The sequence below is a fragment of the Gymnodraco acuticeps genome, unplaced genomic scaffold (assembly GCF_902827175.1).
Source record: "Gymnodraco acuticeps unplaced genomic scaffold, fGymAcu1.1, whole genome shotgun sequence".
Classification (NCBI taxonomy): Eukaryota; Metazoa; Chordata; class Actinopteri; order Perciformes; family Bathydraconidae; genus Gymnodraco; species Gymnodraco acuticeps.
Window position 1 is genome coordinate 875,021 of NW_022991760.1, and position 18,573 is coordinate 893,593.

Below are 18,573 nucleotides of genomic sequence, written 5' to 3' on the forward strand. Positions count from 1 at the left end.
TTTATGTGCGCAGCTCCTCTTGCTTGGAACAGTCTTCAAAAATAATTGAAAATGAGCTATTTGTTTCCACTGCCTGTTTTTAAAGCTCGGATAGGTGAAATGCTCTTTGATACTGTTGGTACTTGTAAATGTCGATGGTATGTAAATATGATGTATGATCTCCTTTATTGTTTTATGTTGTTTCATGTGTAACCTACTCGCTGCAGGTCTCCCTTGAAAAAGAGATCAATGATCTCAATGGGCCCTACCTGGTTAAATAAAGGTTTGAAATTCAAATGAACCTGAGCAATACCAGTTAATGGCAATTACCTGCATCACTGCACCACTATATACCATATACAAGTCATTAAGAAGCCAACAAGAAAAGGCCTGAGTCCAGACATCAAAATCAGCTACTTTTACTCGGGTTAAGAGGCTAAACAGGAAGCATGGTACAACAAGATCTCACAGACAGAAGACTCAGCGCTGCAGAGAGGTGTAGCATGTATCTGTGAAGGTCTGCGAGAAATGTAAGATGCTCATGAGCCACCATCGAGGGAAAGTATCCAGCACCTTACTGAATACATGACAGGATTTCAAAAACCTTTACCATTATCTGGAAGCGCTTAGATTTTGACTGAAGACTAAAGCTGGACTCAAATCCTTTGTCACAGTGGAACTAACATTAACAAATCTGACAAAGAAATAACCTAACAAGCGACAACAGTTGTATGGCCGAAGCCCATTTGTAAATTCAATCAGTTGATACTTTAAACAAATATATACAGGACAGAGTTAATGAACAAACAATAAAGCATTGGTGGATACACAAATAAAGCATTGTAAAAAGAGTATTTTTCTTAATGTTTTCATAGTGTTGTTGTGCGGAAGTGTGCTTTGTTTCATGGCAGTGATCAAGGCTCATTGCCACATGGTTCCACATTTTGTAATCCATACAGATTTCAATGTTTTGCCCAATTAGACTAAGCCATCTCACCCTGAGCTACGGTGGCCAAAAGGTTAAAACGCATTCCAACGGCCCAAAACATTTCCATCAGGAGGAATGCGCTTTAAAAAAGTTTCAAATATAAAAACACAAATGTGCCAAAACACATGCAAATATAGAAACATCTTTAACTACTTGACAACACGTGCACATCTTTTCGATAACATTCACAAAACATATGCAACGTTACAGTAAGTGAAAGCACAAACAAACAAAAATGTTGCCAATAAAAAACTAAAATGTAAGTTTTATCAGCTTATCTTTAACAATGTGATCGCATGACTCCTTCTGATATTATTGCACATCTGCTGTAAGCTAGCTAGCTAAGGTAGCTAATCGAGTCATTACAAATATACTGACAATCACTTACAGGTATGGCAAAGACTAACTGCTACAGTGACAGTTGGCCAACTTTATAATCCTGAACGTCACCTAGCGCTCCGGCCCCACTGCGGTCCAACTGCGCCCCCTGGTGTCCGTTGTGTTTCGGCCTTCTTGCAGCTTTTTTATATTTGCAGCGTTTCGTTCATGCAGCACTTTTAGTAAACCCAGCTCATGTTTCCTCAAGGTGGTGAATGTTTTTCTAAATGCTGCACATGTGTTGTCAAGTTGTTGATGGTTCTTTATTTGCATGTAAAATGAAATACATTTGTGTTTTTTTATTTGCATCATTTTTTTATTTTCAAACTGCAGCGTGTTTCCCCTCCTGTTTGGGCCATAGAAACACGTTTGGCTCTGTCGGCCCCGTACCGAGCAGAATGTTTAACATCGTGAATAGAACCCCTGTGTACCTGATAGGACATTTGGTTATGAAGTAGCACATCATTAGTGCTTTGTAACTGAAATACATTTTTTCATTCATCTACAGCATAGTTAACAAATATTTGTATGACCGGCTTTAACACAGTGGCTGTGTATCTGATTGTCACAGGGACGATGATGTAATCCAATTCAAAATATAAACTTTGAAAATGAATATAAAATATAACATTTGAAAATGAATGCACCAACATTAAAATGGCAGACTCAGAGGTGAAGAAAGACAGACACACTGCTCTAGAGGTACTGGCTGCAACACACTAAGCATCGCTCTACAACTTTGTAAATTGTCGGTGGATTAGTCACACTTCTGAAACCCACACACTTTTATATAGAAAGACTTCTCGCTTTCTCATTTCTCGATCTCATTAAAATACTCAGAGAAGCCTGAGTACGGAGCGAAGTCCCCAGGATCTGAAGAGGAGGACAGATATTACTGTTACACTCAGGAAACAATGCAGACAGTATTACTTTAGCCCTAACACATTTAAAATACCCATCCCCTGTGAAATAATACTTCTGTTACTCACCTTCACATTGTCCTCTTTTAAAGGAGATGTCATCAATAGCAATATCACTTCGTAGTGATGGGCCTCGGATGGCTTCAAATATGATCTGAAAGAGACACAAACGATGTGACTATATATGATGTACATATGTCTAATATGGATCAATTATATCCATTTTCCAAATTGTATTGTTTTATATATATATATATATATAATAATTGTATTTACAGATTACAGAAACATATATTAATCTCAAATTCTAATATTGACTTTTTGAGTTCAGTTAAAGGTCCCATGTCATGGCCATTTCTACTGATCATAATTCCATTGTTGAGGTCTACTAAAATAAATGTATATTGTGCAATTTTCCAAACTCACATTGGTTTCTCATACAGCATCTCTGTAAAGTATGTGTACTCAGTCACCGGTGTTCACTCTCTGTCCTAAACGGCTTGTTGGAGCTCCTGCCCCCCCTCCCTGTGAGCCCAGTGTGCTCCGATTGGTCGAGAAGCTGACAGGCTCGTTGCTGCTCGCACACACACAGACACACACACTGCTGCAGGAGCAGACAGGCTTGGTGATAAAGCTAGAACAAGCCAAACTCATCCTGAGCACACACAAACACTCACAGCCGAAGTAAAAACAATAAGTGTGGCTTGATATTGAGTAAGAAAAAGGTTTATAACGCTGTGAGCATGGGTCTGCGGAGAGCATTTCTCCGCGATCCCAACTTAGTAGCCCGAAAAAAGTTTACCCATTTAAGCAGTCGTGATACCTTGTTTGTTTTAAACATCATAAATACACAAACAACAATGAATACTTACAGGTTGTGTACCTGAATCTCCCGCTGGTCCAAACAAAGTGGGAACAGCATCGTTCTTCAGTGCCCTACGCTGTACATATCCGGCATGAATCGCTGAAAGTTTTGGGAAGCTTTGTTTCGTGAAAGGCTAGCAGAGGGTGCGGCCATAGCTCTGGGCGTGGCTACTGGAAGTAAATGAGAAATCTCCAACGAGACGTTTTGGGGAGGTATTTTCTGTGTTAGAGTTTTACTCGCTACAAAGTGTACTTTGAGGGTTTTTGACTCTGCAGACCGTTTACATGCATTAAAACCTTCATAACACACAAGGGGACGGGTAATAACCAGAAAAGCATGACATGGGACCTTTAACCAAAATATACAATATATTGTATATTCTTTAAAACTGTTGATGGTTACATGTAATTGTTTTGTGATCTGTATGCACTTGATGACATTTGTTTTCTTTCTCTTCTCATTTTCTGGAACAGTTATATTATTTGCAGTATATGCAGTCCTAATACCAGACACACCCTTTCTGTCATTTCTAAATTTGACTATACAAAATAAAAAAGGTTTAATGCACCAGTACTTAAAACAGGTTGGAACAGACCTGCATGTTTCTTGCTGTTCAGAGTTAGTTTTCTCATGGTTTTATTGCTTTATTGTATGTTGCTTTGGATAAAAGTATCAACTTAAAGTAATGTAATGTACTTGTTGTGCCATGCAGCCTGCATTAGTTAGATTCATTTAGTGAGCTGAGAGACGAGGGAGATCTACTCTGTTGTGTATTATTTATTTTTGGCGTTTTCTCCCTCTCCTTGGCATTAGCCCGTGGGACGTACCTGGTGTCGGACGTCACACTGGTAGTCCACCATCACCCTCATCCAGCTGACGCTCTGCTCCCCCCGGCGTCTCCACAGCAACGCGTCCTGCTCTCTGTCGCTGCGGCGCAGGAGCATGCTCAGTATGCCGGAGCCAGACCCGTGCATGTGGTAGAAGAGGATCAAACACTGAGGGGACGAGGACCCCCGCAGGTCAGAGGTCAGCAGTCGAGCTTTGTGACCCGGACGCATCAGTGACGCCTCGATGTACATGAAGTAACCTGGGTGAGGCATAATGAAACATTTATGGGATGTTTTCTCAGTGGAGACGTGTTATTTCAGCCGTAAAAATACAATACACAAAGAATACTGTGTAAATTAGAAAACACTGGTATTATCATCCAAAAGCCAAAACTGTAGAAATAATGTGAATACATGATGTCGACGTCTCATCTGAGATGAACATCTTTAGGAGTGGAATGATACATGAATCCTTTCACATCACACATGACCTCTGAATGAATGAACAAAGCAATGGAAGAGGAAATGACTCACCCACCCCAGTGGTGTGGTCTCCTCTGGGTCCTGTATAAGAGGTGGGGGTGTGTCCTCGCACTCGCAGCCAGTCGGCTTTGTCTCCTTTCTTATCCTGTATGTAGCCACAGACTCCACTCTCAAAGTCACACTGGCCCGGGAGGAAGCCTGCGGAGCAAACACACACCGTCAATGCAGAAGGTGTGCATCAGTGCAGTGTGTGCTACAGTTTACTAAAACTCCAGGATCATTCTGGGATGGGAGCTAAGCTAACTAGTTAAGATTCAAGGCTGTTCCACTACCCAGCCTGCTCCTGGCTGCACTGAAAAAACTGAAACGTTAACTTTAATTAAATTTATTATGTCAACAAATTTCACATAACTGTATTAGGTTAGGTGAAAGCAATAATATTAAGTTTAAATCAAAAATATTAGCTTCAACTTAATATTAAAGTCAACTTTTCAGTTATTTCAGTGTGATCTACAGTACCTGGTTGACTCAGGCCAACCCAGCAATGTCTGTTTCGTCAACGGCCCCTAACCTGAAAGAGAGACAACGCAGCACCAGGGACCCTGGCCTAGTAAATATATATACATTTGTAAATTGAACTGGGTCTCAAATAATGTGTAGCGTGACAACCGGCCATGAATAAAGATAAATAATAAAATATTGAAATAAATACAATATAACACAATAAGCTTTGAAGAATATGGTGCCCCTGTATAGTAGGGTTTGTACCTGCTGTCATCTGACAGTCCCCCAAGCTGACAGTGATGTCATCAATGGCTGCCAAGCCACACTCCCAGAAGTTCTTACATATGCTGACAAACACCACCTGGGAAACAGAAAGGTTTGAATACTGACCGCTATCATCCATCCATCCAACATCCATCCATCCATCCATCCATCCATCCATCCATCCATCCATCCATCCATCCATCCATCCATCCATCCATCCATCCATCCATCCATCCATCCATCCATCCATCCATCCATCCATCCATCCATCCATCCATCCGTATGTCTGTACGACTATTCATAATTCGTCAGACTTTCAATAATCCATCCATCATCCAACCACATTTCCATCATCTATCCATAGGTCTGTCCATCATCCATCCATCTAACCTTTCGTATGTCTCTAGGCCTGGTCATCATCCATCCATCCCTTCATCAATAAGACGTTTGTAAATCATCCATCCATCAACCTGTGTTTTCATTCTTCCATTCCATCCTTCCCAATCAAAAGCATTAACGTCCACATAAATCACCCATCATAGTGACCCATGTTTTATACCTTGGAAAGCATTGGCTTCATGTAAGTGATCTCCACCTCAGTCCATACATCCCTGGATGTGTGAGTCAGGCTCCAGACCTTCTCCTGGGCCACATTGTTCTCATCATAAATATAAAGGGCCAGAGCATTGTCTACTTTCCTAAATCCATGAAGCAGGTAGTAGAACCTCAGGCAGTACTTGTGGTTCCCTGGTAAAAGGGGACCATGAAGTCGACCCACATAACCCGGCGTCAAAGAGAAATGAGTGTTAACCAGGAGGAAACAGCCTAGAGAAAATGAGACATAGAACACAATTTCAAAAACTCACACCGTCATTCAAAACTGTGACCTTTTTTTACTACTTCTATGATTGTCTTTCCAACTAATACTAACCCCACTCACTACAATATACATTTAATATACTGCTTAGCTAAATACTTGATTCTGATTGGTCAATTTGGACATTCCAGTGGTAGTTAATTCTAGCCAGATTGCTGATGAAGAGAACAGACTGTTGCTGAAGAGGATATAGAGACTATGTGCATTCATATCATTCCCTCACTAAAATACCATGAAATACTTGTTGAACAAATATTTATATATTTGTGGTGAGCATGAAACTTTGGATTCATGATTACTAAACTGTCCCCAGTAAAGTAAAGAAAAAGAGAACAGGAGAAAGGAAAGTGAAGCGGATATAAGACGCTGGACGTCAGAGAAATCAACAGAAGAAGACAGACAGGAAGTAAACACTAAAGGGAACAAGGTATGGGCTCTGGCACTGTTTTAAGACTGGTTAATGGAAAATAAAATATAAACAGATTTAGACAGTAACAGAAAACCTCGATCGGTGCTGCAGTCATTTTAAGTTGTGTTGCTGTCGCTGCAGTTCCAGCAGTTGGTACAAACGACCTTTAACAGAGTGATTACACGCTGTAGCAACTTAGTGTGTGGACGGAGAAATATATTTCTTTAAATTGTTGGTTATCATAACAGGGTAAAAACACCACTTCCATGTTAAAACAAACACAAAGGGCAGCAGGGAAGTAAATATAACCATGAGTGTAATTTATGGTAGGGGGACTTAGAAATGTCCTATTGTTTTCTGATAAGTTAAAATGTCCTCACCGCTGTATGCAATATCTATACATTATCTAGATGCTATACTTATTGCTCTAGGTATGAATTTTTATTATTTATTTCAATGTTTCAGAACCATATAGTGCGGAGTAAAAATGGCAATAAAAAACAAAAAAATCCACCACATTATTTTCAGAAAGTTTACTGTAGGCCTTATATTTTTGGAAACAGATATGATAATGACAAAGTAAATGTTCATGTGCAGAATAAATCTAAAAACGTTCATCTTGTCAAACAGCAGACATCCGTGAATTGTGTGTGTGTTCGTGTAGGCATGTGCATTATGTTGCATGTGTGTGTGTGTGTGTGTGTGTGTGTGTGTGTGTGTGTGTGTGTGTGTGTGTGTGTGTGTTAGGGCTGCACGATTTTGGGGAAATAATCTAATTGCGATTTTTCTGACAGATATTGCGATTCGATTTGCGATTTTGTTTTTAAGCGACCCAACGGAAGTTTATTGTAAAATGTGGCCATATCTCCGGCTAGGAAGGTCGTATCAACGTGCTCCCGTCTCTAGCACCCCGCAGCCCGAGCTACGAGTGAAAGAACTAAACTTACATGAAACTTCCGTTGGGTTGCTTTAAAGTCAAGCTTCAGTTTAAGATTCACCCTGTAATAGAAACATGTGATGGAGCATTACTAACCTGACTCAGATGCTTTGTTTCACCAAACCATCTAAAGCTCCATTGGAAGCCATTTGGAAAAGTATTTCAAAAATACTTGGCAGGTGATTGGATCAATCTTTCTATCACCTACTATCATGGGCCACTTCTGATTGGTTAACAATGGTTGGTACATGTGGAGCACAGCACTTCTGATTGGTGTGGATGACTGACACACAAGAAAAACAAAAACAAATCGCAGGCTTTGCGATTTGATAATTGCATAATTTCAAATCGCGATTTCGAATTAAAATTGATTAATCGTTCAGCCCTAGTGTGTGTGTGTGTGTGTGTGTGTGTGTGTGTGTGTGTGAGTGTGTGTGTGTGTGTGTGTGTGTGTGTGTGTGTGTGTGTCTGTGTGTGTGTGTGGGGGGGGGTGAGACTCACCTACTCCTGTGGTGTGGTCTCCTATTCTGTAGGCGTTAGGCTTCACTGACACTCGGCTCCACTCCTTACTGTCTGTTTTCTCCTGATGGTACAGACACAGCCCGTCCTCAAAGTCACAGTTGGCTATAGAGGGGTCAAAGTTCGGCTCTGGAATAAAAAACACAGCATCACAGTGAGCCCCTCCTCAGATGTGAACAGTGTGCATCGTTCAACTAAAGGGGGAACTGGGGGAGGGGGTTAGGATGCTGGAATAAAAGACTAGCAGCTTAAAGTCTCTGCGTGAGAACCATTGCTGGTTGTAAAATTATTATTTGCAGGAAACATCACTGCTGGATTTATATGATAAGTGACTAATTACCCATGAGTGACTCTCAGCCCATTGCTCCCTCTAAAGCCCCTGTCACACTGTCCCGAAATTGACACCCGATGGACACACGAATATGGAATTGTGAATTTCGCACGAAGATGGCCCCGAACCACACACGAAGGCAACATTTACATTACATTTAAGACATACAACTGCAATGAAAGTACCAAAAACAATTATGTTACAGTACTATGATACTGTACTGATATCTTCAGACTTTGTTCTTTACTTTATCCGTCGTTATATGTAGAAAATATTACGTTTTCTCCGTAATGTTGTTTCCATAACAACAACAACTTCCTGTCAACTGTCCTTCAAAATAATATATTATATCCTTTTTAGTTTCACAGAACACAAATTGGGTTATTTACATAATATATTTACATGATTTTGTTGTGCAATAAAACAACCCGATGGACACACGATAAAGGAAATGTTCAAATTCGGCTCTGATCGTAGCAACATCGGGCCATTCGTGAGGGCATCTTAAGCCTTCGTATGACCGCCAGTGGAGTTTCTCAGGCTCCGGCAGCAACTTCGTGAGCGGTGGCAAAATCTTTGGCATGCCAAAAAATTGCCGAAGGACCTTGCGAAGGTTCATTTTCGTGTTGAATTCGTGTGTCAATTTTGCCCTTCGTAAGGCCATCGTGAGGGCATCTTGTTATCATCGGTGCCATCGGGCATTCGCCCCGATCAGAGTGAGGGTGAATGCACCGATGATAACACGAAGATGACACGATTTGACAAGATGACCTCACGAGTGCCTTACGAAGTTGCCGCTCATGAAGTTGCTGCCGGAGCCTGAGAAACTCCACCGGCGGTCATACGATGGCTTAAGATGCCCTCACGAATGGCCCGATGTTGCTACGATCACAGCCGAATTTCAACATTTCCTTTATCGTGTGTCCATCGGGTGTCAATTTCGTGACAGTGTGACAGGGGCTTTATAGTCAACCACCCTCAAATAAAAATAATCATTAACTATCATTTATTAGACTGCATATTGAAGGCCGACCATGTAAAAAAGTACTTTTCTTGTTTCATAAATAAATTATCACTTTTTAAAAACAAGCACATTGTTTTAACTTTATTTGAATAAAACTGTTGTTTAATTTACAACGGCAGTAATACGTTTATAATATATGGTAAACATTTAATGTGGGAAATCCTGAGTGAAAAGAACAATATATATATATATATATATATATATATTTTCATATAATTTGTAAAATTGTTACAGAAGATAAGTTTGAGGCAAAATGCCTTGCCGGACTTTGCCAGCCATAATTCTCTGGGAGTGGAAGATTAGTTAAAGGGGCCCTAATATGCTCATTTTCAGGTTCATATTTGTATTTTGTGCCTCTACTGTGACGTTGCAATGTTTCAATGTTCAAAAAGCTGTTTAGAGGGTGAAAAGTGTTGCAGTATTAGAAAAATAAAGAGCTTTTTGAAAATTAAAGCATGGAAACATGTTACAGTAGAGACACTACACTGCAGAAAAAGGCCCCTTTAACATTGCAGCCTCTAGTGACCACAAGTGAGATTTCACTTTCAGTGCGAAACAGAACAGTCTGATTGTTGTTAACCACCCCACCCTATAATCACCTGTGTCAGTGTGGCAGAATTCAGGAGAAAAGGAGATGTCATCTATTGCCACGTATCCGCCTCTGGCACTGTTAAAAGCCACCTCAAATACCACCTGGTAACACACACAGACATAACCAGCAACTGTTAACAGATGTGTGATGAGTAATGTGTGACTTCAACTCGAAGTCATCATTTTTCCTGTCTGAGTCTGAGAGAACATGCTCGGTGAAACGTTATGAACATGAAGTGATAGATAAGACAGCTGTAGAGGCCACACAGTGACCTCAGTGTAGCATCAATTCAGGAACATGAGTGAGTGGAGTGCTGCTTGATGGAAAAGGTCTGTACGACTCTTGGCTGGATCGGAAAGAGGAGCTGACCCAGTTAGTAAAGTTATGCAAGCTTCTTTCCACAGCAACAGCAGCCTGTGGGAGGGATTCTGGCTGAAAGCACAAGCAAAGGAAACCATAAAAGTGCAGTGGAAAGGAGGAGTCTGTCTGTCTGTCTGTCTGTCTGTCTGTGTGTGTGTGTGTGTGTCCACTCAGATGCACACAACACAGGTATGAGACAGAGAAGTACCAAATTAGTTTTCTTTTCGATGATATATAAGGAGAAATATGATCTTTCTAAGATAAAAAAGAAATGTAATAATGGGGAATAAGAGACTGACAGTAATATTTGCCAGTACAGCAGCATGTCTGACACGAACACTGGACATGGAAAGAGTTTAAATAGGATAATTACAAAGGAAACAAGTCAGCAGAAACACCTTTCCCATATATTTACCTCTAAAAAAAATTAACAGGAGAAGAAGCCTCAGTGTCGACCTTTAAACTGAACCCTTCCAAGTATTCAATTTAAATATATCCGTTTTCCTAGCATGATATTTCTTAGCTTCACGTGAAACTCGGTGGATAACAAATATTATGTATGGCTTCAAAGCAGTCCACTAGTTTTCAGTGCTCCTATCCTGAGGCTGGGGAGTAGAATCCGGGCAGGCCGAGTCCCAAGCCTCCTTTGTGGAGGCGGCTGCTGGGAGTTGTGGTCAAAAGGTCTTCAGAGCCTGTCATGGAGGAAAACTCGCTGTTGGACTTGGGTGAAGAAGGATGCCGGCACACTGTAAGTGTTTTGGGCTTGGTTGGCCCAGGACTCTATAAAGCAGGGGTTCCCAAACTTTTCAGCCCGCGACCCCCAAAAAAACAGTGCCAGACCCCTGTCAACCCCTGGGGGGTGCTACATTTTGGGGAATATCTCCGCAATGGAGCTCAGGTTAAAGTGGACCTTTCATGCTATATTTGACAAATATATTGTAGGGCCATACCTATATTAAAGTATATACATATATTATATATCATGCATTTTAGCCATGCCTCATTTCGCTCTATTTGCTCTTTCCAGCCCTTTGCAGGGGCTGATTCTGTGACGTAGCTTTAATGCAAATCAGCTGCAGCTGAACACGGAGAGGGGAGCGTGCTCTGAGATCAGATGCTGGGCTGTCAGAAGAGGGGGAGAAAAAGAGAGGCTCCGTCCTCCGTGTTTTATTCTTATATGATTATATAGTCATTATTCATTTGTTTTAAAGCTCAATAAATAACAAAGAAGACCTTTGACCGGCACTTTTCTAATTTTGTCCGGAAGATTTCAACTTTAACGGACATGTTAACTGAAACTCTGCCGCACTGTCCCCTTGTTCCTTGGAAGAGGCGGCGAGGTGGGTGTTTGTCATCTGCTGGTGGACTAACCGGAGAGAATTACAGCGAGGGAGGGATTGCATTGAATTACAGCAGCAGGAGCAAACGCTTGCCTCGGGGAGGGAGAAAAAGAGCCACGGCGGAGAATAAACAGAAGGGCAACCATGGAAACCATGCGCGGGAAGTCTTCTTCTTCGCTGCTTTTGTGGCAGACTACAGCGCCACTTACAGGCCTGGCATATGTACTACAGCGTCTCCAGCGCTTTCGAGCGGCAATGGCCGGCCGTGGCCCAACCTCTCATTCCCCTGATAGGTGGAGAGTTGCCCATATAGGCGGAGCACCCCTTTTCTGACGTCAGAAAAATGAACGTCTGTATCAGATCCGTTCCAGCCCCGTTTTTAGAGATTTGGGTATGGAGGAAAAGAGAGACGGTTGTGTTTTCTGACACTTGGTGAGTTCCCTGGAACACCGGGGACACATATTCATGAATAAAAGACGTACAAAAGTGCATTTTGCATGATAGGTCCCCTTTAAGTTTCACTTTTGATTGCATGATATAGCCCAGCGCAACACCTACCTCGGGCGATTTGTAATCTGTTCTTGAAAAACTGTGTTTTTTAGGATTTCAAGAAGCATATAGAACAATGGATGTATTTTATGAACATTTATCCATGCTGGAAGTAGATTTAGATGTTTTAGGAGTGAGATAGAGATTATTATGTAATATATGCATCCAATGGCATTGCATGAAGTCTGTTGATGATCAGAGGCTGTTGTTGGGGCTGCATAAACGTTTTTTAATTTTTGTTTTGTAGGCAGACCATGCCGGCCTCAGAGAGTTAAACTTGGGCCTGCGACCATAGTTTTACTGTATTTTGTTTTGAAAATCCACACCGGAGGTTTGTGTCGTACTACATTCGGTGTATTTTGTATATCTCTCAGTAGCCAACGATCTGTGAGTCTGTTGGCTCGGACATAAATTCCTTAATAAATGTAGTCTACAAGAGGTGTAAAACCTGAGAGCATTTTAAATCGCATTTGAACGAAATGCTTATAATCTGTAGTTGTATTTGTATTGTTGATTTATTGTGTGAACGAGGCGATATAGAGAAGGTTAAACTGTCATTATTAAGCTCTTATGTGCTGTTGGAGTGGTAAGCAGGCCTATTGGTTTTGGATATGTGTGGAGTCAGGTGGTCCGTGAGTGTTTTTTTATTGGTTAAGTGTCCTTGGTATGAAAACGTTTGAGAAACACTGCGCTAGTGGATTGTCAACGGGGGGAGCCTTGCTGCGGGGAAATTATACAGATGGCTAGTCCACCCCTGAAAAATGTCTATGCACACGTTATTATTAATAATAATAAAAAATTCAATTGATTAAAAGAAATTGATAAAAAAAGGAAATTAATTTGTTTTAATTTTCCATTTTTATTTTGTAATCATCTTGCAACCCCCACTCGATCCAAGGAAGATCCGAGTATTTCTGTACCCAAGAGGCAGGTCATTTTGGCTTTATGCGCCACTGAGCAACCTTCGTAGGAATGAACGGGGTCTCGCCTCGAACGCTGTATCCACTGTATCCTCCCATATTTATGGGAGGAGGATGAGATCCCGTCTTTAAGTGCCTAGTTTCTATTGACAACAACACTTCTCCTTCCAAAAACCATTGGTTGCTTTGTGACAGTTTGTTGTGTATATGTTGATAAGAATGTTCTGATCTATAAGACACGGTTTTAAGTATAATGTATGGTTTGAAGTCTGTGAATGTGATACCTTCGGGATTTATGAATGAAACTGGTAGACTAGTAAATAAAATGGACTCAGACGATGTAATACAAGTTGGATGGATTTAGAGTAGAGACAGTTAAGGAAATAAAAACATAGGGGATGCTTATCTTATCTTTAAAAGCATCAGGCAAATACATAATATCATCTTGCTTGCACATTGTAGTGAGGTCTTCTTAGCATTCAAAGAAGACCCACATATCCTCATATGGAGCTGAACTTCTCTTGATCATTGTAAATGCTAGCTCCAGCACTGACCTCCAGGGGGTGGGGGGCCTTGATATCCACACTGACCAGAGTCCAGCCAGCTGTAGCAAACACCTCGGGCCTCCACATGTCCTCGTAGTGTCCCAGCTGGTCTCTGGTGAACAGTGAGAAGATGTTCCCCCTCTCCTGGTCTCTGTTGTAGTAGAAGGACAGGCAGCCGGCCAGGGGCACCGTGGTCATGGGGGAGCTCAGCTTGGCTACTTCCTGGAAGTGCTTGGCATACACAGAGTCCACATACATGTAGTGTCCTGGAGCAGGGGAGAGAGAGATGAGCTGAGGGACACAGTTATGGGAGGTTCATTTACAGGACGTGTGTGTTGTTACGCTTTGTGTGTTGTAACGCTGACTCATGTATACAGGTATTCATACTCATGAATGCAATGAGCATGAGGTGGTGCAGGAATGAGTCTGAACCCCAGAAATGAATGAACATTAACATTAATTAACATGAATTAACCTCTACTTAAAGTAGGGCTGTACCCGAATATCCGAATATTCGATCGTTGGAGTACTATTCGGGTTTCAATTTTGTTATTCGGATATTCTTTTTTTTCTTTTTTTCCCGAATGTATTGAAAACTCCAATATCAACATAAGAGCTTGTGCTTCTTCGGGGGGTGCTAACACTTAACCATACACTTTATCGTTTACTTTCTCCGTCTTTATATGTAGATATTACTTTTTCTCCGTTAATCTCCGTCACGTTGTTACCATAGCAACAACAACTTCCTGTCAACAGCACTAACTCTCCTTAAAAATAAAAGCATGTCCATACAAAATAGGAAGCCAAGCCAAATTACACTTAAGACATATACAACTGCAACGAAAGTAACACAATGCAATATCCTTTTCAATTTCAAAGAACACAAATTGGGTTGTTTACATTAACAAATAACTATAAAACAACAATACTGTAGAATAACATAATGAATGCCGTGAATTAACCGAAATACACGTGTTGAAGCGGTTCGAATATTCGAATATTCGCTGCTGATTACTACCGAATATCCGGAGCCCGAAAAATGGTATTCGGGACAGCCCTAACTTGAAGTGGATAGATTATGGATGAGTTTTTGGTTTGATTCCCTAAATAAGGTCTGAAATAAACACACATTTCCAAGATGTTCATGTTCTGTTCTACGAGGGTACTGCAGGTGGTCCGTGGAAAAAAGCTAAATAAAATCCACTTTTTATTATCAAGGATTTTCGGGAACCACCTCATATGTGACTTGTCGCATTGACTCGAAGAAACATTTTGAGTTGTATACACTGTTGGAAAGAGGAGATTCCTAGCTTTCTAATGATATCAGGCATTGGGGTAGTGGTCGTTGAGCTCATCGGACATTTATGAGAGAAAATCTCTAATGTCCGAGTGCAAGTGAATGCACCACAAGACACGAGCCTTGTAACCCCTCCCCCGGCCCTGGCGCGAGCGTGGAAATATGATTGGCGGCAATTTCATTTGAACAGGACGGCGTAAAACGAGAAGCATCCGGACCCAAGTACTGTAGACGGAAGGAACGAGGTATTTGCGGTCTACAATGACAGAGAAGAGACTGTCAAGTTTGGCTGTACTCAGCATTGAATCAAAACGCACTAAAGCTTTGGATCTTAATCAGTTTGTGAGGCGTTTTGCTGAACAGAATGGTAATCGCCGCATCATAACAGTGATTGACAGCTGATAGGAATAATATGATTGTTAATATTATCATATTAATTCAGACAAACATCAATGAGACAGTTAATTAATGTACTTATTGCAGCAGACTGCATACATTTGGTACCCCTGGTCTAAGAGTGAAACTAACTAATTCAGTTATTGTTCAGTTAAAATTCATTAAATTATGTCATCTCTTATTAGGGGTGTAACGGTTCACAAACATTTCGGTTCGGTACGTACCTCGGTTTTTAGGTCATGGTTTGGTTCGGTACGTTTTCGGTACAGCAGAAAAAATTATCACAAAACATAAAATATATATATATTTTTTTTAATTATTATTAAACTGTGAATAATGTATTCACTCAAATAAATACAAAATATAATAAACATTACGGTGCAGCATTTCGATGAACTGAAATAATCTGTATTTGAACTTTACTGTACTAGTACTCACAAAACATAAACTATTAGTTTTGGGTTTTTAATTATTATTAAACTGTGAATATTCACTAAAATAAATACAACATATAATAAAATAAACATTAAGGTGCAGCATTTCGATGAACTGAAATAATCTGTATTTTGCACTTCAGTCTTTTTTCTTTTGGTACCGGTGATATTCACGTTCGGGTGATGCCTTTTCAAATGAGTGTGCAAGTTTGACATATTGCCAGCCGCGTAACCAATTTTAGTTGAACAATGCCGACAAACAGCTTTGGTTCGGTCCACCTGTCTTTGTCCGTCATCCTTGTACGTAACTGCGAAACCAAAATGTTCCCAAACCGGAGACTGAGCTCGATTTTCAAGCTCAACTTTATTTGCGTTCGCCATTTCGACAGTTCCTCAAATTACTGACTAAATTTGAACGCATCCCTGTGACCAGCTTTCATAGTATGCCTCTCGTGAGAGAGAGAGAGATAGATAGATAGATAGATAGATAGATAGATAGATAGATAGATAGATAGATAGATAGATAGATAGATAGATAGATAGATAGATAGATAGATAGATAGATAGATAGATAGAGAGAGAGAGAGAGAGAGAGAGAAGCAGCGCGTGCGCACTTGTGGCATTGTTTGGGATGACCTAATTAAAATACAGTCCGCCGTCCTCTTTGAGAAACATACACAACGCAGACAGACACCGGTCACACGTGCGACAAAAGTATCAGATAGGCTTCAATTTACTTTTGATTGTCTATAATTAACTATAAGAAAATATCGGCGTTTTAACACTACGTTTATATATGTACTTATTTTTACGGTTTGCATATGAGGTGGTCCGCGAAAATCCTTGATAACAAATAGTGGTCCGCATAAACAAAAAGATTGGGAACCCCTGCTCTATTCTAATCACTCTATAACTATGACCATGTTGTCGCCTTTAAACATATAATGCAGAGTCGGTTAACCTGGAATTTTTCATCCATACCAAATCAAAAAGCAGTTTATTTCATTGGCTAGCACAGCTCCCTGATTACAGATGCTGCCTTCACAACTATAAATCCATGTGAACTGACTGTCAAACTACAGAGCATCTATATGCATCTGGATCCAGATTGTTTTAAATAGGTACACCGTGAACTGTTAAAGGTGGGAATATAAGAGAGGATGTTGAACAGGACAGTGATCTGTATAAAGTCTAGACTAGAGGACTCAAGGATTCAAAGGCTTTATTTGGAATATGCACAATAGCTACAGCCTAGTTTTGGCAATGAATCTGACAGAAATTAAATCTAAAGCCTCATGCTCCCACAACAATGCAACATATTATATACCTAACATAGAAGTAAAATAAACAAATTGTGGAATAAAGTAGTGCAAAGACAAAATGATTTAAGTAGGTTGACTTAAGTCTAAGACAGTGAGTTGGCGGTGAATCTCCTTTGGAATTGAAGGCCTGCAGGTGCAGAAAGCAGTGAGTGGGCCAGCAGTCATACCTCAGTACAGTCCAGAATACTGCAGTAATAAGCAGTTGGGAGCCGCAGACGCAAACAGCTGACCACAGTAGTGACAAAAGGATGGCAGAATGTGTTTGGAATGTACAGATCATAGAAATGGACAGAAGTGGAATGTGTGGAAGTAATGGTTTGAAAAGTTTCTATGGATATTATTTATATTTTTAAACTGCAGTATATGCTCATGTGTTGCATTGCTGGTGAATAAGCTACTGCCTGAATATAATGAAAGGCAGGTTTTCCAATCAATAAAACCTCTGAGCAGAGGACACATTTGTCAAACGAAATATCTTGGTTTGTTTTTTCTTAAGGTGATATTGTTCCGTTGATTTACATAGTACACTTAAGTAAAACAAATCTTATAGATATGTATTTTCTCCTTTAATTAATTGCATTGTATTTGATATTGAGGTGTGTGTGTGTGTGTGTGTGTGTGTGTGTGTGTGTGTGTGTGTGTGTGTGTGTGTGTGTGTGTGTGTGTGTGTGTGTGTGTGTGTGTGTGTGTGTGTGTGTGTGCGTGTGTGTACCTCTCTGGTGATGGGTGCTGTGATTGACAGGCAGGTGGGACTCTGGCACTCTGGCCACGCTCCCCCCGACGTACCAGTTGACATTTGGGTTCCAGCTGTTGCTATATCCACACAGGTGGTGCTCCTCAAAATTACACTCTGAACAGTACAGACAACCATTACTCCTTCAAGATACATAAATACAGTGTCATATCAGACTTAACAACAAAGGTAAAAACATCAATGCTTAGAACACACTGACCTATACAGTAACCAGTGACAATGTGAATTTCAAAGATGGCCACGCTGTTCCCTGAGCCACGTTCAGGTCGACCTTCCAGTAGAACCTGTGGCAGAAAAAAAAAATCCAAACATAATATTCTTTCACCATAGGTTAAATTATATCATTATAAATAAGATCAGCATTGAATGACAACAAATCAAGTCCCATCACATAAGAACCATAGCAAATCATGTCACTGAAGTACTCAAAGAATTGCCGAATTAATGAATTGTGAAGAAGGTTGGATTTACCTTTGTACTTCACAATATGTATATTTAAGTACAGTGAGCAAATGTACTCCGTGACATTTTAGATTACATTACCTTTTTAACATTAAACAACATAAAGGTCATGTTTTTTAATCTATATTAATCTGTTGAAAAACTCAGACTATGTACGTTTTGAAATCCTTAGCGTTAGCTTAGCCGATCTCCATTCAGAAAACAAGCATTTTAAAAGGTTTTTCGCCTGCCGTCTGTCTGCAGACTTGTCAAAGCATTAATTAATGATTTTTACTAACCGGTATCAGTATGTTGTTA

The 18,573-nt window shown here is 40.4% G+C and overlaps 1 protein-coding gene across 4 annotated transcripts in view; it reads right to left on the reverse strand.

The window, feature by feature from the left end:
* Positions 1 to 382: 382 nt before the first annotated feature.
* The window catches only part of mamdc2a (MAM domain containing 2a), a 35,993-nt gene continuing 17,802 nt past the window's right edge, over positions 383 to 18,573 (reverse strand). For 2 of the 4 annotated variants that reach the window (XM_034199233.1, XM_034199234.1), the window contains 11 exons: positions 18,014 to 18,098; positions 17,773 to 17,910; positions 13,621 to 13,877; positions 9,905 to 9,998; positions 7,933 to 8,079; positions 5,768 to 6,033; positions 5,209 to 5,305; positions 4,492 to 4,638; positions 3,958 to 4,217; positions 2,335 to 2,419; positions 383 to 2,218 (listed from right to left, as the gene is read on the reverse strand). In XM_034199233.1, coding sequence (XP_034055124.1) covers positions 2,157 to 2,218; positions 2,335 to 2,419; positions 3,958 to 4,217; positions 4,492 to 4,638; positions 5,209 to 5,305; positions 5,768 to 6,033; positions 7,933 to 8,079; positions 9,905 to 9,998; positions 13,621 to 13,877; positions 17,773 to 17,910; positions 18,014 to 18,098 — 1,638 coding nt within the window. In that variant the 3' untranslated portion in view covers positions 383 to 2,156. Of the gene's footprint in view, positions 2,219 to 2,334; positions 2,420 to 3,957; positions 4,218 to 4,491; positions 4,639 to 5,208; positions 5,306 to 5,767; positions 6,034 to 7,932; positions 8,080 to 9,904; positions 9,999 to 13,620; positions 13,878 to 17,772; positions 17,911 to 18,013; positions 18,099 to 18,573 lie in introns of those variants that run through there. The other 2 variants (XR_004567344.1, XM_034199235.1) reach the window with 2 other exon arrangements.